This window comes from Brettanomyces nanus, chromosome 4 (assembly GCF_011074865.1).
Source record: "Brettanomyces nanus chromosome 4, complete sequence".
In the NCBI taxonomy this organism is placed as follows: domain Eukaryota; kingdom Fungi; phylum Ascomycota; class Pichiomycetes; order Pichiales; family Pichiaceae; genus Brettanomyces; species Brettanomyces nanus.
This window is the reverse complement of record NC_052377.1, coordinates 1990736-2018355: the sequence shown is the minus strand read 5'-3', so window position 1 is coordinate 2018355 and position 27620 is coordinate 1990736. Positions and strand designations below refer to the sequence as shown.

Below are 27620 nucleotides of genomic sequence, written 5' to 3'. Positions count from 1 at the left end.
AAATAGTTTGCCGTCATGCAGATTTTTTTTGTTGTTCTAGTTGTTATGGTCTTCATGATATTGGTGATCGTCATCCTTCCGCGACTCTCAGGAGTGGCTACTTATGTTACCAATCCAGATTATATACAGAAACGTAAGGATCGAGATCTCACCAATATTTCAGATAGAAAGCAGTCTGAAATACCCCAGAGTTCATCCGCCTACATTCCTCCTGATGAAGACGATAGCTTAGGTGTAACTACTGCCACTTCAGAACCCGCTAGTTCCCAACTAAGGTCGATAGGCTCCGATGTCTACCAGAAGGTCAAAGAAGTTAAGATCACCGGAGACGATATTCCGATAAAGCTAAGTTTGGCAAATGAGGAGGATCTTCGGCAACAAGTACGCAGAAGGGATAAAGCTTCATCTGCTGAGGATTCCGTAAATTCGGATCCTAACAAATACGACTACGATCTTGATGAGCTTATCACCCAAGAATCTACTAAAGATAGAAAAGACGCCATACACGAAGCAAGTGATTGGACCCAAGTTTAGCGTAAATAAATATTTAATAGAAAATGTACTTATATAATGCAGAGATCAGCTGGCTATGAGCCTCTGTTGGCGTCGTCATCATTAGTGTAACCATTATAACTATCACTATCGCTGCTGCTCTCATAGTCGCTGTCTTGATGATCATTATTGTCATCACTGGACATCATCAAATTTTCATCACTAGAATTAGGAATCTCTAATGATTCCGAAACTGTATCTTTTTCAGCAGCTTCATCTTTCTCGTCATTTCTACTGGATAACTCATAGAAAAGCATAAACGTTCCCTGAGAATTGAGAACTTCATCCTCGCTGGATAACCGAACGATTTCATCACTGATTCTCCACCATGTCTGCCTAAACTTTCTATAAGCGATGTAATGACCATAATTGTGTGTACCAAAGTGGGAGATCACCGACTTCAAAGAGTAATTTAGCCTTGTATCTGGGTTAGAAGTGCTGATTTTTTGTTTGAAAGGATCTTCTTCATAGTTAGGTGAAGATGATGATGATGATGATGATGACGACGATGATGATAATGATGGTGACGGTGACGGCGAAGGCAAAGTCTCGGCCCCATTCGAATTGGCAATCGTCTCATCACGCAAAGACGTCTTCTCATCTTGCTTTCTAAACGGTAACCTGGCATCCATATTGATATCATCAGGCAAAGCAACATAATCAGTCATGTTTAACTTCAACGGAAAGATAAGCCTGGCGTTATTTTTGCGTACCATATAAGTTCTGGGATCAAACACAGAACGATTCACGTGAATACAAAGTAAAGCAGGAGGTCTAGAGTAGTAAACCTGCTTAATTTTGGTAGATTTCTTCACCATGTTCTTTGTATGCATTCTATCATAATCTTCATCATTAATAATTGGCATTGATAACTCGTCAGTTATCTCTAAAATTCGTTGTTCTGCTAAATTGACGAGCTTATCCATCTTTCCATCTCTATTTGTTTGCTTGAACTTGACCAGTTTCTTTTCTAAAGCTTCCTTCATATTTTCCAATCCACATCTATTACACTCGACACCGTCAATCATCTCAGGATGAATCCAGTCATCCAAGAGCTCGTCAAGTCGATATTGCGGCTTCGAAAGTGAAGGTAGAGTTAATCCCAAGCCAGATGTTACAGAGTATCTAATACCACCGGTTTCTCCACATCTTGTACATCCAATACGTTCACACAGAAGTCCATCTACAGGAGTTATCAAGTTCAGTGGATAAACCTTTTCCTGAACATTAGGGTAATCGGGATCAACTTGAACAGCCGGCACATAGATGTTGCCTAATTCCCCAATGTTGTCCAATCCTTTATACATTCCAGGCTCACGGTCCACAAACTTATCGTGTACCTTTTCGCTGCCTTTCTCGGGACTCGTCTGTCGAAGCTTCTTAGTACTCGGTTCTTTTGTGATCTTGTACTCCTTTTCTACCTGCTTCATTAAACTTTGATAGAACTCTTGAGCATCCTCTTGATTATATCCTAGAAAGAGATTCTTGTTGGGACCATAATTCATGGTCTTAAGAAGCCTCTTAGTCTTATAAGTAGGAGTCTTATTACCATGTTTGGCATTTAACTTGCTTAGTAAATCCAGAAGAGCATCAGAAAACGGTGTCACACTTTTTGAAAAGCTCGCATTTTCCTTGTTATCGGTATAGTTCTGTAAAAAATCAACAATCTCATTGGACGAAGCAAGACTCTGTAACACCGAGTTCATAAAGCACGTGTTGCCATCATTGCATAACCCACCAGGAAATCCACCCAGTTTCAAGGCCCGATCATATTGTGCCCTATAATCGGGTTCATTCAAAGATGAAGGCCTTCGAATTGTTGATGTACTATAAAAACTAATCGCCGAAGATAACCTTTCTCCCAATCCTGCCATCAGTCTATAAAGAGAAAAATGTCTCCAGTTCTTGCGGTAATATAACCAATCGGTGGTACAAGCAAGTAGAACAAAGGTGACAAAGCCAGAAACAATATAGATCCAACCGTGTTGCTTATCTAAAAAGGGAATCAGCGTTGTCGTATTAGTATTGATAGAATCACAAAGAACAGTTGAAGCGTATAGTAATATAATAGAAACTTGAGCACGCAATAAGATCATCAAGTCCGAAGAAACACGAGTAAAGGAAATTGCGTGTCAGTCAATTGTAATCAATTTGACCAGTATTTGTCTTTACCCTTGTGGCGTCTAAAGTAGTCAAATAAAAAAAGCCTTCGCCTTTATAAGGAAAATTTGGAATGAAAAAAAAAAAAAAATTTGGTCCTTCAGAAAAGTTTAGCCGAGAAAGGAAATAAAAGACATTGTTCATTTAGTACATAAAGAGCGTAGCGTATTCATCGTTGATTACTCTTCAGAAACGTTTGTGCGTTCTGCATTGCAGCAGCGATTGGATCAAATGCCCCGGCTGTGCTCTCTAGTTCGACCCGGGGGCGCTTGTCGTGTTCGATCTCCTCCAAGAAAGGCCCAATGCATTCCTTCCCAGACTCAGTTTGGAAATGGCGTCGCAATGCATCTGTTCTGGCAAATCTCTTACCACAGCCCCACACAGTGGCTCCATCTGCCAATGTACCTCTACACTGGAACCTCTTTTCTCCTGTATGTAAATCCTCGTGTCTCTTTTTATCGTGCTGTCTAGCAAAAGCTTTACCACATATAGAGCACACGTATGGCCTTTCATTAGTGTGCGTTCGTAAATGTGATTTCAAATTGTACGGTCGAGTAAACATCTTATCACAAATAGAACATGCATACAAAGCTGGGTTTTTCTGACTTTTCTTGGTCCCGGAAGCAGCTATCTTATGTGTAGCCTGGCCATTCTCATACAATGACTTTTCATAATTTGAATGCCTACTTGACCTAGAGGTTGATTCCGACCTTGATCTTGATCCTGATCCAGACTGTGATCCAGACCGTGATCCAGACCGTGATCCAGACCGTGAACCTGTAGAAGACCCCGAATTTCGCCTCTGTCTACCTAATCTCATCGAATTGTGAATGGCATCTTCTGGTAATGTTAAATAAGAGTAGCTTTCTTGAATCTTCTCATCATTTGCTTGTTCTTGATTATCTGTCTGGTCTGTCACCATGAATCTGGGGCTCATTGTGGAGCCCACAGTGCCATTATTACTAGCCACATTAATATGTCCAGAAATATCTTCCACCTGAATCGTAGGACCCTCCGGAATAATATTATTACTAGAAGATGAGCATCTAGACGGAGATCTCGAAAAGAGAGACGGTGTCTTGGCAGCCACCTTTTCCGGGTTCTCTATCACGTTAGTATCAGCGTACGGTGATTGAAGAAGATCTTTTTGCGAAATTTGGTATGCCTGCTGCTGTTTTTGCTTATGAGGTGACTGTTTGGGCTTCTGTTCTTGAGCCTGTTGCTGTTGTTGGAGATTACTCTCGGTCAACGGTTGAGTCATATGCATCATCGACTGAACATCATCCTGAAGATCTGCAGAAGGAGTGTCTAGGGAAAGATTCTCGATGGTATGAGAAAACACAGCATCAGAGTCATCTTTAGACATCTGCATTTGAAGAGCGGCGAAAGCAGGATTGTGGTCTTCGTCTTCTGCATAAGAAGACTCTGTGGCTGATAAATATGGCGATGAAGACGCTGATAGGTCCGAATAAGTGTTAGCGATATCGTTCGGATGAAGAAACTGGTCCCCTTGAAACGGTGTCAGAAGTTCAGCCTGACTAATAAACACCGAGACTCCGTCCTCTTGACTCCGGTCAGTATTACTGGTGGTAACAGGGGTATCTATTTGAATTTGGGGAGTAAAAGAGGATGACATTGTTGACTGCGGATGCTTCTGGGAATGGTGCTGACGATCATCACGTTGCTGCAGTTGTTGTAGTTGTTGCTGCAGTCGCTGTTGTTCCCGCTGTTGTTCATGTCGCAGACTTTGTGGCTGTTGCTGCTGCAGTTGTTGCTGAAGTTGCTGTTGTTGTTGCAGTTGCTGTTGTTGTTGCAGTTGCTGCAGTTGTTGCTGTTGCTCATGTCTCTCCTGTTGAGGGGTGTCACCAGTCTTCGATTTGCCCTCATACATTGAACTCACAAAATCAAAAAGTACATCAAGTTCTCTATCTGTGGCAGCTGCATTACCCGAATCAACATGAGAACGGTTTGGTGACGCCGTTGCGACTGACGGCGTCAGAGCCTCCTGAGGAGCCTGCGAAAGTTGATCCAAATAACTGGCTAAATCGTCATCCAAAAACTTATGGTCTGTCATGATTGGAACGAACGTTGAAGGAGAAAAAAAAAGGGTTAAGAACGTTAAATTACAAAAGAGAACACCGAGAAATTACACCTATTCTCACAATTTAATACACCGAAAAAATTTAGTCTTATTGTGTGGGCCCAGAAAAGGATGCCAAGAAATTAGAAGAGACAATGCAGCTGGATCTTTTTGGCTGTTGAGCAAACACCGAAATATGCGAAGATATTCTAAAAAAAGCATTGAAACATGACGCAATCGAATATTACCGGCGATTTGAAAAGAAAGGTGGGAAAAAACTGAAAGAGATCTGAAAACAGGATTCCTGTGATCATACAGGGGGGCGCAGTGCAGGGTTCTTGTGATCATTACTATATATAGGATAAATAAATACACTCAATTTTGCTTTTTGGGAAGCTCACTAAGCTTACCATCGCCTATAAGAACCTTGCTCATAGGAAGGTGGATATTATCAACTTTCAGCTGAGCATTACTGTTCAAGGAGTTGACCACCACGTGAGCATTTAGCTCCATTTGGGGTGTTTTATATTGCTTCTTAGGATCCACCTTTAACTCCGGTCTTATCCCTCTAACAGTATAATTGATTGTAGCTCTAATCTCTGATTCTGGGACATCGTCAAAGCTTCTGAGATCCGATTTCGGTCTTGCCAGGTTACCAGGAATCAAAGTATTGCAGAATGGATATAGATTGGCACTGGCAGGTAAAATCGGCTGCATCTTGTACGTATCCTTCAACTTATAACCCCTTATGGCTGCAATCTGTTCCAACGCTAGTAGAACTCGGTTGTTGGCACTATATGCAATCTTAGTCTTGGTTAGTTGAAGCTCTGCCACATTAGGAAATTCTGGCTGGTATATGGAGTATCCTTTCGAATAGTCCTGTAGACTACTCAACCGTCTAAGCAACTCCTGGTTAGCAAGACCTTTCTTCACGCTCTTGTGGGAGTATCCAAGTGGCTGCAATTCACTTCTAAGTTTTCTTCTAATGAACTCACTTCTTGCCTTTCCCTCCTCCTCGTTTAAGTCTTTCTCTTTCACTTTTTCCATCTTCATGAAAATGTCGAGAACACTTTTATTTGCCATGGTATCGTTACCGTCACCTTTTCCATTAGTACCCATAGTCCTCATTAAATGCTCATAAATCGCCTTAACATTGGCCTCAGCCTTGGCAGTTTGAGCTTCCAAATTCAATTTCTGACCACCCCTCGATCTGTTACCATCGTAGTTTCTTCCACCGTTTCGGCTCCCATTTCCATTGCCATAATTTCGTCTTCTGTTACCTCGGTTATCGTCATTTCCACCATTATTCCTGGAAAATCTCGATCTCTTACGTTGAATAGTAGCCTTCTTGGCCTCCTTCTTTCTTTGATACTGCTTATCTCCATTGCTACCGGAAGACTTATTTTTTAACCTCTCTTCATTGGCATTCTTTGTTATATTACTCAATTTGCTCATTAAATCATCCAACGGCTTACCCTCTCCACCTAAAGAAACATAGCTTCTCACCTGTATCACTGAGATACTGCGTAACCTATTTGCAAGCATTCTCTCTCTCCCTTTGTTCCTATAAAAATAGTGGAAAAAAGTTTCAAGCTTCCAACTTTCTCGTCGTTGGAAAAGAGCGAATCAAATGGATCGCGAATGGAGTTGCAACAATGTTTCCGTCGTATAGAAGATACCGCAAAACACTTTGTAGGAGAGTGCTGTCATGAACAAGGTCGCTCTTCGATATCTATGAGACAAAAGTCTCTGAGGCGTCTCTGAGGCGTCTCTGAGGCTACGCCAACTCTGACGACAGATCAAGGCCCAAAACCTTCCTATACCTCACAGATATTACATCTTCTTCTCTCGGTCAATCGACGCGTCGATTGAAAAAAATTGATCACCGATATCTATACCTTCTTTACTTCTTCATCGTTAGCACCATTGATCTTCATGCATCCCAATGAGTATAGTGGAAAACAAAGCAGTCTGGTCGCACCAGCTTAAAAATCCAGAATGGTACTATCTCAAGCTTCATCTGTAAGTATTAGTCTTCTCTCGGCCTTCTCGGCCCTCTCGGCCCCTTCTGTTCTCTACTAACCAAAATCACAGTGTTGTGGATGCTGAAGATAATATTCCAAGCGCCGACGAAACAGCATGGAAACTAATCATAACCCAAGCTCTCACCAGATTTCAAGGGATCATGGGCCAAGCCATCGACTTTGATATTCTTACTACAGATAAATATTCCTTGACTAGTGTAGTGCGAGTTCCAACTATGGAAAAGTCCAATTTTATAGACTGTCTAGTGGCTTCAATGATAGAGATCGATCCAGGTACGATAAATATCTCCAGGAATTTCGTGAAGGAATCTCACTTTTTGGCTTCTATACGAATTCTGGCAAGAAGCCAGTATTTGGTGGCAATCTCTGGCCCTGATCGATTCAAATGGTATTTATAAAACGATTCAATATAATTGGTACTTTATAGTTTCAGGCAGTGCCATAGTAGAGGGACGCAGAGCGCAACGCAGCGTGCGACTCAGCGCGCAACTTGGCGCGCAACTTGGCGCGCAACTTAGCTCTGTTTTTCTTTAGGCTGTGGCTTAGAACGACTTCTTAATACTCTATCGTAAGCAACAGCTTGGAAAGAACTGGACACGTCTGAAAAATGTGGTACCTACAATATGTACTGTTGATTGGACTATTGAGAGTTATCTGGCTTCTACCTACTGTTCGCGCTAAGCAAGACACTGGATATATACCCAAGCTACATACTAAGAACTTCGATAATGTGCAGAACGTTTTCTATTTTGATGACTCCCCTGTACTACTACTTCAAGACTTTCAATCGGTTTTTCAATCTAATGACAATGGAGTAACATGGGATACTGTTGAACTTTTCTCACAAGATAATGATAACACCATTCCTATCTCTATTCGACAGATCGACTTGGATAACCAATTAGGATTTGCTTTCACCCAGTCCAAAAGGCATTACTACACAAAGGATCAGGGCAAATCTTGGAAACATTTTGAAATTGATGAAGAGGGCTACACTTCTGCCACTGTTAGTGTCAACTATGATAAGCATGATTATATGCTTTTTTCGTTCAGAAGATGCCCTGAGGTACTTTCCGTTGATGTACTAAGCTCAGAGTGTAACGATACGTTCTACTATTCGAAAGATGGATTGGCTACGAAACCTGTTCGTCTTGATATCAACGGTTTATCTGGCTGTACCTTTGCTCGAACAAATGCCGACTTCCATGTTGCCGACAGCGAACTCATGGTATGTACCAAACGTGACTTTGACGATAATGGCTTCCCATTAAAGAGTGAAATTGTTGCCTCTAAGGACTTTTTCAACACCATTCTAGTCCCACAGAGCGATGCTTTGGCAGATGCTTACGTGGCCGACATTAAAGTGATCAACTCCTTTATGGTCGCTGTTGTGCAGAAAGATAGGTACGATAACAATGGAATGGTTGACTTGTACGTCTCTAAAGACGGTGTTAGTTTCAGGAAATCTTTCTTTGACAAGCAACTCAGAAGCTGGGCATTTACACTACTTCCTTCCACCAAGAACTCACTTCATGTGGCCTTACGTGGTGTCTCCAATCCTTACGATTTCCAGTCCTCCACCGATGTTTATCGATCGGATTCCCAGGGCATGTACTTCAAGAAGATCATCAGTAATGTTGATGGCTTTGGCGGTGGATTGGAAATGATTAGGAAGATTCAAGGAATTGATGGTGCATGGATCGCTATGACTGAAGGTGACGCCAAAGCAGATGATGGCCAAAGAAAACCCCAAAATTCCGGTTTTGCTAGATCCAAGATTACTCTTAATGATGGTGATACCTGGTCTTATCTCAAACCTCTCAATGATACTAACTGTCTAGGCGATAAGGACTGCTCTGTCAATCTCATGTGGTTTGAGGAACGAGCTGGTAATGGTGAAATCGTATCTGGGCCGACTCCGGGCATTCTTATGGGTGTGGGCGCGACTGGAAACACCTTGCCACGTTCAATGAACGATTTGAAAACATTCATTTCTCGTGATGGAGGACTGTCTTGGAGCAAGGTATGCGATGGTCCATCCGTGTTTACCTTTGCAGATTTCGGTAACATTGCCATTATTACCAAGTTGAATTTGGAAGGATTCCCTGCATCTTTGGAAGAGGGAAGTACCGGTAGTATTCTATTTTCTCTAGACCAGGGTTCCACTTGGAAAGAGGTTGATATAGGTGTTTCCTTAGTGCCCGATTATTTGATCACTGCTAAAGATGGTACCGCTCGCCAGGCTCTGTTGGTTGGCATCACGCCCCAAACCATGACATATGTAGCCATCACAATTGATTTCGACGATGCATTCAGCGAAGAATGCGAAAAGAACGATTTCGAAGAGTGGTATGCCAGACGTGATCCCCAGACCAATGAACCGATCTGTGTCGATGGCCATCGTGAAAAGTACAATAGAAGGAAGCAAAATTCTAAGTGTTTTGCAAGCAAGTTGTACAAAGATATCCAGGTCATAGAGGAGCCTTGTAAGTGCGGCCTCGAAGATACTGAATGCGATTTTGGCTTCCGAATGAATACAGGGGGAGAATGTGATCCTATTTCCACTGTAATGGCCGAGGACTTTTGCAAGGGTAAGAACAGAAAGAGAAAAATTAGTCTTACTTCCAGAAGGATGATTCCCGATGATCCTTGTTCTGGTGGTTACAAGGTCCCTAAGAACGATTATATCGTGGACTGTCAAGTGATGAATGAATTGGCAGAGGTGGAGAAAATCAGCGTCAAATTCACAGATTTGGATGAGAAGATCATCTACTACTTCTACTTGGAAAGAGATCCAGCGAACTCTGGTGTCCCAGATGAGACGCTATTGGTTATCACGGAAACCATGAGGATATATGTCTCTTATGATGGAGGATACTCATTCGTTGTTCCAAACGACTTGATGGGTCTTGAAGGAAGGGTTGTTAGTGTTTTCACCAATCCATATTTCCCTAATGATGTCTATATTGCCGCACAGTCGGGTGAAGTGTACTATTCCAACGATAGAGCTGTCACGTTCCGGAGCTTCCACTCCCCATATGTGGCTGGTAGTGACACAAAATATGAGATGTCTTTCAGCAAGAGTAATAGTACCAAATTTATTTGGTATGCTTTATCGGATTGTGACAGTATGGGAAATTGTAAATCGAGTGTGGCACTTACCGAAGACAATGGACAAAGCTTTGTTCACATGGTGGATAACGCACGAAAGTGCCATTTCTCTGACTCCATATTCAGTACGGAAAACTATAATGTTAAGGACAATCTCATTATTTGCGAGCAGAAACAAGAAGGTAACCCTTATTACAATCTCATCGGCAGTAAAAACAACTTTTTCTCGGCTCCGGAGATCATATTAAAGGGAATTATAGGCTCTACTTCCAGTGGAGAGTTCTTGATTGTGGCAAAAGTGAACGACGATAGCTCACTTACTGCCTTTGTGTCTGTAGATGGTTACAACTTTGCTGAAGCGAAATTCCCACACAATATTGAGGTCACTAAACAGACTGCCTATACCATTCTTAACGTGAACTCCAAGCAGATCTTTATGCACGTGACTACAAGTTCTGAATATGATTTAGAGTTTGGCGCTCTATTAAAGAGCAACTACAACGGCACTTCATATGTGACTTCTCTCAGAAACGTGAACCGGAATCGTGCAGCATACGTTGACTTTGAGAGTGTTCAGGCTCCAGAAGGAATATCCCTACTTAACATTGTTAGCAATGCAGACAAGGTCAAGGAGGATCATGTTGAAAAAAGGCTCAAGACCATGATTACCTTTAATGACGGGGCATCTTGGAATTCTCTTGAGTCACCATCTGCCGATTCTGAAGGTAAAATGTACGCGTGTAAAAAGTGCTCTTTGAACCTTCACTCATACACTGAAAGACTTGATCCTTCGAGAGATACGTACTCTTCTGGATCGGCTCTCGGAATGCTTTTCGGTATAGGAAACGTCGGTGAATATCTAGCCCCTATGAATGATGACACCACGGCTTTGTTTTTTACAAAAGATGCTGGTGTTACCTGGAAAGAAATTAGAAAGGGGCAGTATATGTGGGAGTTTGGTGATCAAGGTACCATTTTGGTCATTGCCAAGTCTGCAGAGACGACTAATACTGTCTCCTATTCGTTGGATCAAGGCCAGACTTGGAAAGATTATGAGTTTGCTGAAAAGAAGTATATGATTAGTGATTTATCAACGGTCCCGTCTGATACTGCGCGTAGATTTATGCTATTAGCAGAGGATGAGAGAGGTAGTGAAAAGGTGATCTCGCTTGACTTTTCTCGTGTTTACAATAGACAATGCAAGCTCGACCTCGATCACAGAACGCAAATGAGGGACTTTGACTACTGGTCTCCTCGCTATCCACACCAGGAAGACAAATGTCTTTTTGGTCATGAATCGCAATATTTGCGTAGGAGTGCTGATGTTGATGATTGCTTTATAGGTGCCGCACCTTTAAGTAAGGGATACAAGCATATGAAGAACTGTTCATGCAGCCGAAACGACTTTGAATGCGATTATAACTTTGAAACGGCTGCAGATGGTACCTGCAGACTCATCAAGGGTCTTTCTTCAAAGGACAACTCAGAGATATGTAATAGAGACGATAAGGTTCTCGAGTACTGGGAACCAACCGGTTATAGGAAAGTTCCGTTAAGTACATGTGAGGGTGGATTGGAACTTGATAAATGGGCATCACATCCATGTCCTGGTAAGGAAAATGATTATAAGAAGGAGCATCATAATGGCATACGAGGATTCGCACTATTTATGGTGATAACTTTGCCATTGTTGGCATTCCTTGTCTCGGTGGCCTTCGTCTACGACAAAGGTATAAGACGGAACGGGGGCTTCCAAAGGTTTGGAGAGATTCGTCTTGACGACGACGACAATTTACATCTTGTCGAAGAAAATGCTACCGATAGAGTGGTGAATAAGATCGTCCGAGGGGGAATTTATACGTTCAGTTTTCTGACGTCTACTGCTCGCAAAATATCCACCTTCTTCAAAAGAGGTGTGCTGGGAGTGAGAGGGGAGAACGCCGGTACCATTTCGTCATTGTTTAACGATAGAATCGTTGATAACGATGAAGATTCTCTCTTTAGATATGCGGACGAAGACGATGATGCTCGTGAAATTGATAGTTTCCTAGAGCATGGCTTGGAAAATGACGTGGGTGGTGATGATCAGAACTACACTGATACTCCTGACGACCTTGAAGCTGATGCGGACGAGTCTGCTCCAACACCTCTTGAAACGGATGCAGAGCAGTCTTCTTCTACTCATCTCGGAGATGATGCTTAGGAGATATGTATTTTGGAGATGTGTAACAAACAATACTAATTCATTTGGATTTTAAATTCGACACTTGTAGAAATAGGACCATTTAATTTTTCAAGCCTGGTTAGACCTTTATTCATTTTTTACCAGCTTCTTCTTCAACTAATTGCAATGCTTTCTGCAATTATACGGCAATCATCAACTAGATTGAAGATCCGATGTCTAAGCAGCGTCAGGTTTATGAGTACAGGGCCTTCTAAAGAGTACATGTCAAAGGTCGGGGAACAGCCTATACCAGGTGAATCTTACGAAGCCACGGTGCAATCTTCCTCACATTCCAAGGTATCTGATCCCCAGGAAGAAGATAAAAAACAGCTTATAAAGGTGATGAAGCGTAGATCGCTTCGAATGACTTTCTGGCAGATGTTTTTAGTGACATTCATAGGATCATGTGCTTTGAACATCATGCGTGAGAAAAATAGTGACGAAGAATACAACGATAATTATCATTTACGATTCAAGTCGTTTGATAAGGTGATCAAAAAGCTTTCTAAAGGAGATATTACGATAGAAGAGATTGAGGACGAGCTAGCGACGATCAACGAAAGATTCGAGTCGGTTTTTCATCTTCCTGGATCCTTCTTCGATGGCCTTAGAGGTTTAGATAGGAAGAAACTAAAAGAGGTATACCATCAATATAAAGATATTCCTCTTGAAGAGGCTCGAAGTGATTCTGGTCTGTCGACCGATTCTCAGAAGCAGTCAGAACAAATAAACCATAAGAAGGCAAAGTTGAACACATTCCTTTGATTTATATAGTATTTAACGGTTACCAGTTAACAATATGGAAGCTATTAAAGCATACAGCAAATAAAAATACATAAGCAAAACACACACATGCAAACCGAAATGAGAAGAGAAAGAAAAGTTAGCAATGATTCAAGCCACTAGCCACTCCAGTACCTGTATAACTGTGGAGCCTCAAAGCTGACAGGCTTAACAGTCGACTCCTCTCCCTCGTTATTTGTGCTCTGTTCCTCCGGAGATTCCGTTTCAAGAATATTAAGCTGCTTTCTGGGCGGCTTGAGAACGACATCCCTAGCGTCATGAACCAAATTCTTCAACTTCTCTAATTCTTGCGAAGTCAATGATATAAGGTTATCTGTTAGTCCTGTTACCGCTTCAGAGGAAGCTTCTTCCTCCATAAAAGCATCACCATCGGAATCAACTTTAGTACTTGCTGCTTCGTCCCTTTTAGGGGCAGCGATATCAACCTCTTGATTTTCTTCTTTAGGCATGGTAACATCATCAGCAGACTTCTCACCCTTTGTACCCGTCTTAGCAATCTTTACAGATTCTTCGGTAGTTTTTTCTCTAGTAGATTCTGTAGACTCAATGGGCTTCAAAACTTCTTTAGACTTATCTGCTTCATCTTCATACACGGCAGACTCTTTATGCTCGGATTCAGCCTCTGAAATTTTCTCTTCAGAGTCGTCAACGGGTTCATCGTCAGGTTTCTCAGCAGGTCCGTCATCAGTTTTCTCAGCAGGTTGGTCAGTAGGTTCGTCAGTAGGTTCGTCAGCAGGTTCGTCAGCAGGTTGGTCAGTAGGTTCGTCAGCAGGTTCGTCAGCAGGTTCGTCAGAATGCTGCTGAGCAGGCGCCTCAGCAGGTGCCTCAACAGAAGTTTCTTCGGTCATACCCAATTCACGGGCATGCAGATCAGAAATAGGTAAATCCTCGGCCAGTTCCTTTTCAACCTTAACAGGCTTAGAAGTTTCGGGCATCTCCTCATTCTTACTATCTGCATCCTTGGAGGCCTCCCCATTTACAACGCTTTGAGAAATTCCCTTCTTCTCCTCCTTCTGAACCCTCATTGCAGAATCAAGAACGTCAATGGCTTGCATTAGCTTGGACGACACAGAATCAGTATACTTGAAGAGAGATAATCTTTCTAAGAAAAGTTCGTCGTTCTTTGTGGAAAGTTGCTTTCTTTGATATTCATACTCTTTTTCCAAAGCATTGAGCTTAGCCAACTTTAGCTCGACAATCTTCAACTGGTTTTGTATTATGTTCACGCTGAATTTGTTCATTTCTCTTTCCTCATAACTGGCAAACAAATGCGATCTGGCACCCACAATACCAAATGAATTCACAGCCGCATCTTCAACATCGACAAGCACATCATCAACCTTCTTGTCACCTATTGGCTTTCCTGCATTTATCTTTTCGTCAATTTTCTCATCCATAATCTTGATAGCTCTGGTGGAAGCAGCAGCAGCCACCTCTGGATCAATCATCCGGCACAAAAAGGCCAAGGTCGACATCACAGGATTATCATTAGATGAAAACGACAGGTTTGGAATATACTTGAGTGGCCCCAACATTTCCTTGTGCTCTTCCAAGAACTTGTCCTCAATAGGTAACTGAAGGAATCTTATAATGCACTCCTCCGATGTCTTCTGGCCAACATACTCTGCAACCTTATACCAGTCAGCCTTGAATTTTGCCACACCTTCAGTCAATCTCTTCAAGGACTCCTCTGTCCAACCATTATCAATATCCGGTCTGACAATCTTGATTTTTTTCTTAGGCGGCTCTTCCCCATCATCTGCTGGTGTGGCCTCCTTCGACTTACTGACGGTCTGTGCAGAGCCCATTTGCTTATCCAAAAGTTCCTTAACTTTAGACAAATCTGGCAGTTCATTAGGCGGACGATATCCTTCAAAAGGAAACATTCCCCTTGGAGTATCGTAATCAACAGAAAAGTCACCAGTATAAGGAGGTTCAACAGGAACAGGTCTTGTTTCTGGATTCACCTGGTAGTTGATTAACCCCCATTTATCTAGAAATCTGTGAACTCTCAGGAGAGTAGCTGCATCCCCAACGAGATTTCTTCTCACCGCTGTAAATGAAAGATAATCATTGGGATTCAACCGATAGGCGTTGATCATAAAGTTTCTATACCTGACATAGATCTCGGGGGACTTATTCTTGTTGAATTTGTTAAAGAACTCCGGAAGAGACTCTTTCTCTATTTTGTGGATCTGCTTCAAGTCAAACCATGATACATAGGAGGGTAAAACTATGGTGTGCGTTTGCTTCTTTAAGGACGCCATAGAAATACTTGCTTGAGGTTCCGAGGTTTCAGAAACGGCAGTGGTATCAGCGGCAGAATCAGGCATCGGCGAATCTGTTGTGGTGGTCGGACCCTCAGTAGCCGACCTTGTTCCTGGAGTGGTCTCCTCATTGGCCTTACTTTCATTCGATACATTCTGTTTCATGGGTTGCTCTGCAAAAGGCTTGTCACTTGTTCTAGAGGTATCCAAAGCACTAGATTCAAGAGCTTTGCTTTCCACTTTAACGGCAACCTTTGACGGCTCTTCTTTAATATTTTCGCTTTCTGTATCCGGAAGTTCAATATCTCCATCAGCATTCCCCAAAGCCTTAATATATTCCTTCTCAGACGGCTTGGTACCTGAAGTCAGAGGAGCTTTTTTGGCAAGAGGAATTTCAGATGCAACATTGGTATTAGCTGCAATCACTGGTGCCTGCACTACCATCGAATCGTTGGCACTGGAAGAATTGGAGTCATTAGTGTTAATATTATCAGACTCCTCATGAGCACTAGAGGCATTGTCTGAAGTAGCATTCGTGGTTCCCTTAGATTCAGAAGGAGGCTCTGAAATCTGCTCTTCTGCTTCATCAGGCTGCTCTTCTGCTTCGTCAGGCTGCTCTTCTGCTTCGTCAGGCTGCTCTTCAGCTTCATCAGGCTGTTCGCTTACTTCATCAGGCTGTTCGCTTACTTCATCGAGCTCTTCACTGACCTCGTTTGGATCTTCACTAACCTCCTTAAAAGCTTCTTCTTCTTCGTCTTCCATATCAGAAGAATTGTCATCAGATTTCTCAGCAGACACCTGCTTGACCTCTGAAATTGAAGATGCATCCTTAATAATCTCTTCATGAACAGGAGAGGAAGCCTCTTCGGTGGGTTTCGACGCGTCTCCGTCCATTGTACCTTACTAAAAAGCAGTAATTGTATGTAAGGACGAGAAAACGAATGCCGAGAAGTAAACAGAAGAGAAGAAGGGAAAAGAAATAAAGATGATATAACAAACTAAATAATATATTTTATGCCCCGTTCGAGTCAGCGAGGGGAAAGCCCGAATTTGAGGCTATAGGAAAATAAAAATTGGATTGCGTCGATCGACGAGTCATTTGTGTGGCAGCTCACGTATAACGTGGGTAAGAGAAGGAGGAGGAAGTGATCGATCCTTTGATTGATCTATCTTCAAATACAAGTTTTAAAGATGGGAATGTTCAAGATCATTGGAAGAACAACACTTGCAACGGGATTCTTTGCGGCAGGGTTTGCCATGTGCGCACATACATGGCCTCCTTCCACGGACAGAGAGCCTAGTCAGATGTCTGCTCGTAATAGAGAGACTTTGGCACTTTTAAACCGAGTACAGAAGTCCGAGATATTCCAGAAGTTGATTAATGACAGTAATTACACAATGCTAATGTCATCAGATTTGATTCCAGAAGCACACAGAGTGAACCATGTGGGGTTAGGTCTCATGAACTCCCCTAAGCATTTGGCTGTGGGTAGTCTTGTGTTCATCAATACTACAGCAGGTAAGATGTATGCATTTGAAAAATTGGATTCAAATTTGGTAGGCACTGACGGAAAGATTCACAATGGAGTTGTGTCTACGTTGATGGATGAATCGCTTTGTTTCTGTGGATTTCCTCAACTACCATCCAAACGAGGTGTCACTGCTCGTCTCAGTATCAACTATCATGTTAAGATTCAGCCCAACTCCATGGTAATGCTTGTGGCCAAAGTTACAGAGTCCCATGGCCGGAAATGTGTCATCAAAGGACACATCGAAACATTTCCCGATACCGATGACGATCATCAGGCTGAAAGGATTGCCGATGGCGAATGCATTCTTGTTCAACCCAAATGGTTCAAGTATTTCAACTGGGTAAGGTTATTTGAATATTGAGTACTATCTATGACAGACTGTTTGTCGCTAATAAATTTCTTGTAAGCGAGGATAAATTCCGCGTTCTTGTCAAGTGTCTTTTGTAGTCACTAGACTCTTCATTACTTCTGAATAATTCTTTTTCTATGACCAATGAAAACGACTTCGATGAACGATTCATGGAATCGTTTTCATCTGATTCCAGCGATACCTCCAAGAGCATGAAAATTGCCTGGCAACAACAGGATGCAGTCGGCAAATACAATCGAACAGTACTAAACAATATCATAGCCGAGAACCGAACGAGACCGGTCAAAGTCCCCCAAGTCGTTGTACTTGGTGCTGGAGATAGCTTCAGATATGCTTTTCTACAGAGACAGCTCCAACCTTTATTAAGCAACAACGAACGACTCACTATGGAGGATTTCTTAAAGAACGTTGATCTCACCGCACTTAACTTTATGAAGACAGGTACTATAAGAAACATCGGACTTAGTTTGACACAACCGCAGATGAAATCGCCCACGAACTGTGAAGATACATTAGAGTTCGTAGCCAACTTGAATGTTCTTCCAGTGAAGAAGTTCTTCATGAAAGTGGGTACCAACGTGGGTAATGGTGAAGGAGACGGATATCTTACTTTACAATGGAAGAACATTTTTGGAGGAGGGGAGTTACTTAACTTTGACACCAATCTATCTTTAAATGGACTTGGAACAAAGAACAAGTCACAGTATCTACTCAACTACTCGATGCCTTTGAACAACAACCCAAACCTAAAGTTTGATTCCTTAGTGTATCATTCTTCTAGACTTATAGATTACACCACATATCACGACCAATACTCTACGGGTATTACAAATAGAATAAGTTCAAACTTTTTCCCTTCAGAAAAGAAGTTCAATCATGAATTGTCTTTTGAAAACCTTCTAAGAGGCATCAAAATGGCATATTCGCCTAACAATTATAGAGGAAATTCACTTGTTAACGACTATTTCCTTATGAATGCTGGCCATTCGTTGAAATCCAGCTTGTGCTATACTTTGAAGTATGATTCTAGAGACTCTCTGGTACTTTCACGCCACGGTAATGCTCTTAAAATATCCTCGGAATTATCAATATTACCTGGTTCAAGATTTCTTAAAAATTGTTTAGAATCATCTTCTAGCCTTCCGTTGACAGATACTTCCTGCCTAAATATCAACTGGAAATTGGGATTAATTACCAGACTATATGGTGATCCTGTGAATCCGATGGATAAGTTTCAACTAGGTGGACCTAACGACATGAGAGGCTTCATGCTATCAGGAATGGGTCCTAAGCAGATGGGTATGTCAATTGGTGGTGATGCTTTTTTTGCTGCAGGTATCAGCTTGTTCAATAAAATTCCCTTCGTTGCCAAGGATTCCAATTTCAAGATGCACAGCTTTCTTAATACAGGAAAGCTAATCAATGTTGGAAGCTACAAGGATGGTGGTAGCATATCCGATATTGCTCGTGGTGTGACTACAGAAGTCGACCTTAGTGCAGGCTTAGGTGTCGTTTATGCACATCCTGCGGCAAGATTCGAACTCAACTACACTTTACCATTGGTGGCACACAGTGGAGACGATCTTAGAAGAGGCTTACAGTGGGGAATTGGATTATCATTCTTGTAATAGTTGTATACGCTTTACATAATTATAAAGGTTATACTTATTTCACAGTCCAATCTCCTTTCTGCTTTGGATCCAGTCTCCGTGCATACTGATAATTTCGGGAACAAGAATAGATTCAATATCGATGCGATTCTTAATTTGTGGGGGGGTTAGTTTGACCCATCTCTCTCCTTCTGGAGTCACAAATACCACCTGTTTCTTCCTTGTTTGTAGCAAGTTACCTATAACAAGCTGATGGTTATATCTCTTCAATGCAGCACGAGCCTTATCTATGAGAATACTGTCATCAGTCTCCAATTTAAACGATACTATCATAGCAATAGGAGCCCAAGAATCAACCAATCTTCTCAAAAACTTGGGGACAGGTTCCAAATCGACAACCAACTTCCCTCCGACTTCCTTGGATTGAATCTTATGCTGTGGAATCCGGGATGATGGAAGAAAGAAGTCGGAAACAGCAGCAGCAAGAAAGAATACGGCATCATAACCAATGACAGACATTTCCTGGGCAATCAACTTCAACGTGAAGAGATACTGGTGCACTGTAGTGAATGGAACCATCAATAACAGATTTTGGTCCTTAGCGTATCTGTATTTTTTAAGCACAACTAGCATCTTTTTCTGGAATTTGTCATCAACTTCTACTTTGGTACCATCAGGCGACTCGGCCAGATAGTCTAAGAAGCAATTGGTGGTATGACTATAATGTCGAGAGTAAGGAAGCAGAGAGAACTCTCGGTGTAGAAAGATGACAGCATAGGAATTCTCCAAGAAATACTCGGCCGACGTTGCACCTCTGGTTCCGGCACTGAAGTTGTCGATAAACCTCACAGTGTTGTTTTCAAGAGGAACTGTAGTTCCACCAGAAGTTACCAGAGCGACCTTCCTATTTTGCTTGTGATGGAAATTGATGAACTCGGCCACGTCCCGGGAAATCTGTGAGAGATAAGGAGGAGGCTTATGTAACCTAAAGTAATTGTCTTCATCGATTGGTGTAGCAGCAGGAAACTCCGGGATGGTTCTGTCTATTGCAGAATCCGTATCTGGGGCCGAAGTGTGCACCCTTGATAGCATTGGAGAAGTAGGGGTTTCAGTCATTACTGGGAAAATGTTCAAATTGGTTGACTAAAGGAGAAAATAGACGAAAAATGAGGTGATACAGAAATTCAGCATATTTATCTTGAACCGGTTAGTCACTTTCCAGTGGAACTAATGCGGGAAGAGTCCGTCTGCGGATAGAAGGGTCCACCGGGGTAAGAGCCTACGGGGAGAGTTCTGTGTGACCGCGAAGAGGGGCCTGTTGGCGCGCTGGTGTTGGGAGCTCCATCTATTAGTTAGCAACTACAATCAAAGTAAAAGCTTCAAACCCTTTTCCACATAATTGTCATGCTTGCCAATTGACCGGTAATCTCTTCTAAATTTTGGCTCTAAGCCCCCCTCCTGCCAGAAATCCTTCTTCTCCGTTCTCCTGCACTTCCTTAAACCGATGATAATCAAATCCAAAAAAATTTTTCATGCACTTCACCAAAACTCAATGATATGAACTACCTGAATAGCTTTGTTTCGTGTTTAGTTGATCTCGTTCTCTTTATCCTCTACCTCATTTATTTAGTCAAAGCTGAATCTCTGTTCAAGTCCTCGATTCCCCTAGCGGTTATTTTCCTCGACTAATCCAGTTCTCCCTTTTTCTTTCGTGGGTTTTCGTTTTCGGTTTTTTTTTATTCTTTTTTCTTATCATTTGTCTTTTTCTTTGTTCTTATACACGTAATGTCCGAACAACCATCTGAACAGGAATCCTCTGAGCAGGTCCAAGCTTCTTCTGCCCCTTCCTCTTCTTCTGCACTATCTGGCTCTACTGCGACTGCCTCAATTCCTTCTTCAGCTCAATCCGCTCCTGAATCGAGTATCCAATCGCAAGTTGAATCGCAATCAATTGATGAAGATCCATCTCTAAAGACTGAGGAGCCTTCAGAAATACCCGTGCAACAGCAGCAGCAGCAGTTGGATGGCGAGCAGGAAAGCCAGCAAACCAATTCGCAGGCTGTCACACTGCCTGATCATCAGACTCAGATTCCGGACGATGGGTCTGCTCAGGCGGTCTCATCTCAGGATCCTCAAGCCCTACCGGCCACAGCATCTCAGGGTGGACGAGAACTGTCCAAGACCGTCTTGTACGTCGGAAATATTCACAAATCTGTGTCTGAAGACGTTCTTCGTGACTTGTTCTCCTCTGTTGGCTCTCCAATACAAAGTATGAAGGTTCTCTATGACAAAAACAAGCAAGGCTTTAACTATGCCTTTATCGAATACGATGATAACACACAAGCAGAGAACGCTCTGCGTGCATTGAACTCTACAGTATTAGCCAACTATCCATTGAAAATTACCTGGGCATACAGAACCCAGCAGTTCCGTAATAACGATACGTATACTTTGTTTGTTGGTGATCTTTCTCCAGAGATTAATGACGACACTTTGACCAGTGCCTTTGCCAAGTTCCCTTCATTCGTTCAGGCTAATGTTATGTGGGACATGAAGACCGGTCGGTCTAGAGGTTATGGTTTTGTTTCATTTAGAGAATCTCAAGATGCAGAAGCCGTCCTACAAACTATGAACGGGGCCTCTCTTGGCGGTAGACCAATTCGATTAAATTGGGCTGTTCATAGATCTCAGAATCAAAATTTCCCAGGTAGTATGAACAGAGTTAACCGTGGCATGAATGCTGGTGGTCTTGGTGGCATGGGTGGAATATCTAGACCTCCTCTTGCACCGCAAGGAGCTGCAGGCTCTGTAGGTGCTGCCAATATGCCTATTAATGGCATGGATATGCTTGGAGGAGCCATGCCTGCAAACGGTGTTAACGCTAGAGCACCAATGATGCAACCTCAATCATATGAGATGGTTCTTAGACAGGCTCCAAACTGGCTATGTGCCGTCTACTTGGGAAATTTGGCCCACTATACTCAACAGAGTGACCTTATTCCACTCTTACAGAATTTCGGTTACATAGTTAACTTCAAACTACTTCCTGAGAAAGGTTGTGCATTTGTCACTTATGACTCTCATGAAAGGGCTGCTCTGGCCATCGTTCAATTGAACGGATTTACTATCAACGGAAGACCTCTCAAATCTGGCTGGGGTAGGGCCAACAAAACTATAAGACCTTTCAACAACTGAGTTCCTTGCTGAGTCTTTACTGATCAATCAAATATCATTTGGCTGGTTGTGTTCTTGAATCTCTCTATCTATCCCTCATTTTCTTTTATTTTATATATCTCTTTCTTTACTTTTTACTTTTCTTTGTCCTTTTTTTATGTTCGATGCTTCTTTGACCGCTGACACCTTTATCTCCTTTTTTGCTTTTGCTTTTCATGTGAATGAATATGGCTACGATCAACAAGTAACGTTAGTATCCAAGCCTATTTCTCTGTTTCTAGGGATTTAGTGGTGAAAAATACCCGTCGTCGCGCGGGAAGGAAAAAATAAAACAAGCCCAACGGAAGGATAAAGAAAGAACCAAGACCTGAGAGCATCAGTTACTCACTAACTGTACTTGTTCATCTACTCCTTAGCTCTATTTCCGGGTTCTTTTCAATCATGGGGGGATTCAATAACGTTGTGTTCTCTCGAAATCACTACATGCCACATTACGCTGCTCCCTTTCGAATAGAGCGTGTTACAGTACTATTGAAAGATAAAGAAACCACAGCGACGATCTATCCGATATTTGATCTGGAAGGACTTCCCGATAACTTGCTTCTCTTTTTGACACAAGAATACAACGATGAGATATCACGCGGAGATACACAGCCGTTCTTTGATCCACTTACCGTTGAAGAATTCCGAGATTATTGGTTCGGTCAGTTCGCAGCAGTCATGGTTCTTGGTGATAGTTCTCGCTTGGACGAGAATGTCGATGTGAAGCAATGGGCAACTAAGTGTTTGGGAACAATGTTTATCAAATCCAGCTATCCTGGGCGATCTGCTCACGTTTGTACCGGTAACTTTCTAGTGAATGCCGGTATTCGCAGAAGAGGTATCGGTACTACGTTGACCGAGTGCTTTCTCACGTGGGCTCCACGGTTGGGATATAGTTATTCGATGATTGAATTAATATTTGAGACGAATATTGCTGCCAAAAAAGTATTGGAGAGGCTCCATTTCAGTAAAGTAGGCTGTGTTAAGGGCTGTGGATTGTTGAAGAGTACCAAGGACTCACTGATTGATGCCATTACATACGGAAGGGAGCTTCAACTCAAACAGGAGGAAGATTCTGGGTCGACTAAGCATGAATACATTAAGAATTATCTTACATCAGGGCAGTATCCTGAGAGTGCTACTCGTCAGGAGAAGTCCAGGCTTCGTGCATTGGCTTACCATTACACAGTTCAGGACGACAAGTTATATCTGAAAGACAAGGAGGTGATTTCCAATGTGACTGAACAGTATCGCATAGCTCGTAGAGTGCACATGCAGTCTCATCTTGGCATTAATAAGACCACTTCGTTGATTTGCGAGCATTATCATTGGCCCAAAGTGAAAGAGACTGTTTCCAACGTTATAAAGCATTGTCCTGAGTGTAAAGATCCGGCTAGAGTGTCTATGCTTCGCTCGCAAATTCTTCCTAGTAGATCCAACGCTGTTCATATGAACTCCAAAGCAGCACATCAGCCGCTACACTCATTTCCCTCTCTTAATTCCGCCGGTGCTCGACCTGTGCGTGCCCCTCCTCCTTCGATAGCTACCATTCAGTTAGTAAATCCTGAGGATGGAACTACCACGACGCAAACTACAGCTTTCCCAGACATTTATAGGAATTCTGCTACTGATAACACTACTGTTTACGATCGATTATCAGAGGTCGTATCAGATGAAGGTCTCCAGCCACAAACACAACCACAGCCGCAGCAACAGCTACAGCAACAACAACGACAACAACAACAGCAACCCTCCGATGGCCGTGCGATCGACGGTGAGCCACTACAACAGCATCAGCATAATAAATCTGTGGATTCATTGGCATTTATTCCATATTACCTTTCGGATACCTAGCAGATCCAACTAAAAAACTCAACTGAAAAATTCCGATGCCCGGAAAATTAATCTCTATCTGGGTCGCGTATATAGAGATATATACCTTATAGTAAATAGTCTCTCTCTGTATTGTACAGCTCTACATTTCTTCATTTAATGATGAGTCAAATTTCGTCTGATTCTTCAGGATCACGAACAGGAGTTGTGTTGTCCGATGATCTCAAACCCGAAGATGATTCGATACCGTCTGTACATTCGGGGTCTTCTCGGGACTCTCGAGGCGTTCACATAATGCAGGCTGCACACCTTGCTCGTCCTGCACAAGTTGGGTACGCTGAGCAGCCGTCAGACAGTAGACCGCTGGAACCAGCACAGGAAGATACGAGTGGTTCACACTGGAACTTTTTTCTCCATGAGAAACTCCCTCGATTACGCAAACACATGAGTAGGTATCCTTCAGTTGTTGGTGCCAGAATAAAAGAGTCATTTGGCTACAAGATACGAAAGATTCTGTATGCAATTGACGGTTTTCTTGGTCCATGGGTTAAGAGACTGGTTCCCAATTTTATTGTTGCTCATTACATATACGTCACGTTCATGGCGTTCCTCGGGTCTATTCTCATATACCCACAGCATAATATAAGATATATTGATGCCCTATTTTTCGGTAGTGGTGCTGCTTCTCAGGCTGGTTTGAATACCGTTGACGTTAACAGGTTGACATTGTTTCAACAGTTGTCCATATATTTAATCTGCATGATGACCACACCTATATTCATTCACACTATGGTTGTCTTTGCACGTATTTACTGGTTCGAGAAAAGTATGGATGATATTAAGGAAAAGTCGGCCAAAGACTTTCGTATGAGGCGTACGGCTACGTTGGCTGCCATTCGTACCATGACTATGGACAATGCGAGAAATAACAGCATCGTGGATCAGGAGAGAGTTGACGGTGGTTACAATACGCACAATTCACAACAGGAGTTGGATTCTCGGTTACAGAACTCAAAAAATGGCGGGTATAAAGACAATTTGGAAAACAATCAGCAGGATGTTAATAATGTGGTTGACGGGGGAGTTTCTGGTGACGACGATATAGAACTACAGGACTTGCCATCACCGTCTCAGTCTCACTCAAGTGGTGACGATGAGGAGAATCGAAAATCGAAGACGTCCATTCTAGAACCTGGAGAGGTCTCAAATTATCATCCTAATAACGTCTCTCATAATCTACCCAACGCCAAGGATCGTGATATTCAGTTTGCAGAGCTTCCTCATCCTACTAAAAAGGAGACGAGGTCTAGAGACATTGATCCAAGAGATTTGTATATGTCCATTTCAATGATGCAGCATAGAAGCCATCAAAAAAATACAGATGTCGAATCTGGTCCCGCTTTACATATAAATGGCCCTGCAGAACGCGAATCGTTGAGATTGCCGGGTCATCATCACAGGCACAGAAGATATCGGCGTCAAAGAAGAAATCAACGACTGAAGCTTCTTCGTCAACAGGCTCAAAGGGATTATTTGGTCAGAGACGAGTTGAACGAGATAAAAGAGGAAGAAGATGGCGGCTCGCCTAAGGACATCAAGGGTAATGGTAAAGAATTGCAATTTAAGGGAGGCCCCATAAGTAGATGGAGACGGCATCTTTCACGTGGAGCTCCACAGAATATTACAAAATCTAGTCCGTCCGAAGCCTTATCTGGGATACAGAAAGTACCAGGGGATGCTATCTCCGATGACAATTATTCAGCTAATGACGATGCAAATCACTCTTCTGCCAGGAGTGCGATTATTGCTGCTAACGATAAAAGAAGGCTTTCTGATAACTCCCCAACTACTGATGGTCGCTTTGGTCGTAGGGAGTCATCTGGATTTTTACCTAAGCTTAGTCGTCGATTTACAAGAACATTCACTGGAAGACAGTCAAGCTCGCCAGCTAACTCCAATCCTTCTGATATGTCCGATGATGAACTAATCAGTCTGTATTCAAGGAATGGAGTACTTAATCGTACCAACTACCTCTCTTGGAACCCAACTATAGGTAGAAACTCTACTTTTGTGGCGCAGACTAACTCCCAAAGAGAAGAATTGGGTGGTGTTGAATATCGTTCATTAAAACTACTCTCGATCATTTTGGTAGTATATTATGTTGGTTTCCACGCTATTGCGCTGTGTTTCTTCATGGGACTTATTTTCACCCAGGATAGGTATCATGAAATAGTCAATAATGACGGTGTATCTGCCACTTGGTGGGCGTTCTTTACATCTCAGACATGTTTCAATAACCTAGGTTACACTTTAACCCCGGATTCTATGATTCCCTTCAACAAGAGTCCCTATGTCTTGATTATAGGCAGTTTCTTTATTGTCATTGGTAACACGGGATTTCCAATATTTTTGAGATTCATTATCTGGATCATGTTCAAGCTGTCAAAGCCTCTCACTATGTATCATGAGTCATTAGCATTCCTTCTTGATCATCCTAGGCGTTGCTTTACTTTACTGTTTCCCTCTGGTCCAACGTACTGGCTTTTGGCAGTTTTACTTATTCTTAATGCTGTTGATTTGATTTTATTTGTTGCATTGGATTTGGATAATGTCACTTTACGGGATATTCCGAAGGGAGACCGTGTTTTAGATGGTCTTTTTCAGGCTTTCTCTACAAGGACTGCCGGGTTGGCAGTTGTTAATATTGGAACTTTGCACTCTGCTATTGAAGTCAGCTATATGATCATGATGTATATATCTGTGTTACCATTGGCTATGTCCATTAGACGTACCAATGTCTATGAGGAGCAGTCATTGGGTGTATATATTGACGATGAAGATGAAAATCAGACTAAATCCCGTCGGAAGTCGATAGGATCATTTGTGGGAATGCATTTGAAGAGACAACTTTACTTTGATTTGTGGTTTGTGTTCCTTGGTTTATTCATTATATGTGTTTGTGAAAATAAGAAGCTTCAAAGTGGTGACTATTACTTTCAAGTTTTTCAGATTCTGTTTGAGACCGTTTCAGCTTATGGTGGTGTTGGATTAAGTTTGGGATACCCGGACTACACTCCGTCTTTTTCTGGAAGGTTTTCTACGCTCTCGAAATTGGTTATTATCATTATGATGTTGAGAGGAAGGCAGAGAGGTTTGCCTTACTCTATTGATAGAGCTGTTGTTCTCAATTCCGATAAACTTAAGCACAGAGATGAACTTCAGGCATATCATACAATGCGGAGAACACGAACCATGTCTTCTGGGATCAGTCCTTCCATTCCTGCAACTCGAACGAGAAGTAATATATCAGAGGCAGTCGAAAACATCCGGGAAAATGGTGTTTCTTGGAGAAAACTAGCTACAAATACATTGCGTGCTGGTACCCGTATGTTCAGGGCCATTATGATGGGTCCTGGAGGAGATGTAGACGAGTCAAGAACCTTCACATCGGTCACCAATCCAAACAGACAGATACATGGTGAACAGGCGGAACCTGATAATGACTCTGCTGCGTCGGAGGAAGCTGCGTCGGAGGAAGCTTCCAGTGCAAATTCTACAGAATCTGACACTTCTCATTTAATTGACAGTTTACATTACACCAATAGTGGTGGCTCCGATTACTCTGGTTCGTCGTATAGTGACGATCAAAGCTCAATTCATCTTAATACGGAGTCCTCCGAAGGAAGTCGTGCTAGGAGAGGTTCAGGCTCGAGTTAGGTCAATAAAATCCCAATTTTATAGAAATAAATACTGTATTCTTCAAATCGATCGTCGAGTCTGAGTCCTCAAAATTTTCTTTCGTCACTTGTCGTCAAT

General features: G+C 42.3%; 13 protein-coding genes across 13 annotated transcripts; 8 read left to right on the top strand and 5 right to left on the bottom strand.

Annotated features, from left to right (window-relative positions):
• Positions 1-45: 45 nt before the first annotated feature.
• On the top strand, positions 46-534 carry FOA43_004199 (uncharacterized protein; the record flags this gene model as incomplete). The annotated part of the gene is made up of 1 exon (XM_038924442.1): positions 46-534. One exon carries the CDS (start codon positions 46-48, stop codon positions 532-534), a length of 489 nt encoding a protein of 162 aa, XP_038780370.1.
• Positions 535-587: 53 nt separating this feature from the next.
• Positions 588-2426, bottom strand: FOA43_004198 (uncharacterized protein; the record flags this gene model as incomplete). Its single annotated transcript, XM_038924441.1, has 1 exon — positions 588-2426. The coding sequence occupies one exon, from the start codon at positions 2424-2426 to the stop codon at positions 588-590; it is 1839 nt and encodes a 612-aa protein (XP_038780369.1).
• Positions 2427-2881: 455 nt separating this feature from the next.
• On the bottom strand, positions 2882-4786 carry FOA43_004197 (uncharacterized protein; the record flags this gene model as incomplete). The annotated part of the gene is made up of 1 exon (XM_038924440.1): positions 2882-4786. The coding sequence occupies one exon, from the start codon at positions 4784-4786 to the stop codon at positions 2882-2884; it is 1905 nt and encodes a 634-aa protein (XP_038780368.1).
• A 381-nt stretch (positions 4787-5167) lies between these two features.
• Positions 5168-6337, bottom strand: FOA43_004196 (uncharacterized protein; the record flags this gene model as incomplete). Its single annotated transcript, XM_038924439.1, has 1 exon — positions 5168-6337. The coding sequence occupies one exon, from the start codon at positions 6335-6337 to the stop codon at positions 5168-5170; it is 1170 nt and encodes a 389-aa protein (XP_038780367.1).
• A 400-nt stretch (positions 6338-6737) lies between these two features.
• Positions 6738-12151, top strand: FOA43_004195 (uncharacterized protein; the record flags this gene model as incomplete). Its single annotated transcript, XM_038924438.1, has 2 exons — positions 6738-6741; positions 7488-12151. 2 exons carry the CDS (start codon positions 6738-6740, stop codon positions 12149-12151), a joined length of 4668 nt encoding a protein of 1555 aa, XP_038780366.1.
• Positions 12152-12298: 147 nt separating this feature from the next.
• FOA43_004194 (uncharacterized protein) lies at positions 12299-12937 on the top strand (the record flags this gene model as incomplete). The annotated part of the gene is made up of 1 exon (XM_038924437.1): positions 12299-12937. One exon carries the CDS (start codon positions 12299-12301, stop codon positions 12935-12937), a length of 639 nt encoding a protein of 212 aa, XP_038780365.1.
• Positions 12938-13074: 137 nt separating this feature from the next.
• Positions 13075-16137, bottom strand: FOA43_004193 (uncharacterized protein; the record flags this gene model as incomplete). Its single annotated transcript, XM_038924436.1, has 1 exon — positions 13075-16137. One exon carries the CDS (start codon positions 16135-16137, stop codon positions 13075-13077), a length of 3063 nt encoding a protein of 1020 aa, XP_038780364.1.
• Positions 16138-16434: 297 nt separating this feature from the next.
• Positions 16435-17136, top strand: FOA43_004192 (uncharacterized protein; the record flags this gene model as incomplete). Its single annotated transcript, XM_038924435.1, has 1 exon — positions 16435-17136. One exon carries the CDS (start codon positions 16435-16437, stop codon positions 17134-17136), a length of 702 nt encoding a protein of 233 aa, XP_038780363.1.
• A 125-nt stretch (positions 17137-17261) lies between these two features.
• FOA43_004191 (uncharacterized protein) lies at positions 17262-18773 on the top strand (the record flags this gene model as incomplete). Its single annotated transcript, XM_038924434.1, has 1 exon — positions 17262-18773. The coding sequence occupies one exon, from the start codon at positions 17262-17264 to the stop codon at positions 18771-18773; it is 1512 nt and encodes a 503-aa protein (XP_038780362.1).
• A 42-nt stretch (positions 18774-18815) lies between these two features.
• On the bottom strand, positions 18816-19871 carry FOA43_004190 (uncharacterized protein; the record flags this gene model as incomplete). Its single annotated transcript, XM_038924433.1, has 1 exon — positions 18816-19871. The coding sequence occupies one exon, from the start codon at positions 19869-19871 to the stop codon at positions 18816-18818; it is 1056 nt and encodes a 351-aa protein (XP_038780361.1).
• A 669-nt stretch (positions 19872-20540) lies between these two features.
• On the top strand, positions 20541-21950 carry FOA43_004189 (uncharacterized protein; the record flags this gene model as incomplete). The annotated part of the gene is made up of 1 exon (XM_038924432.1): positions 20541-21950. The coding sequence occupies one exon, from the start codon at positions 20541-20543 to the stop codon at positions 21948-21950; it is 1410 nt and encodes a 469-aa protein (XP_038780360.1).
• A 420-nt stretch (positions 21951-22370) lies between these two features.
• Positions 22371-23825, top strand: FOA43_004188 (uncharacterized protein; the record flags this gene model as incomplete). The annotated part of the gene is made up of 1 exon (XM_038924431.1): positions 22371-23825. The coding sequence occupies one exon, from the start codon at positions 22371-22373 to the stop codon at positions 23823-23825; it is 1455 nt and encodes a 484-aa protein (XP_038780359.1).
• A 141-nt stretch (positions 23826-23966) lies between these two features.
• FOA43_004187 (uncharacterized protein) lies at positions 23967-27521 on the top strand (the record flags this gene model as incomplete). Its single annotated transcript, XM_038924430.1, has 2 exons — positions 23967-23970; positions 23995-27521. The coding sequence occupies 2 exons, from the start codon at positions 23967-23969 to the stop codon at positions 27519-27521; spliced, it is 3531 nt and encodes a 1176-aa protein (XP_038780358.1).
• Positions 27522-27620: the final 99 nt, after the last annotated feature.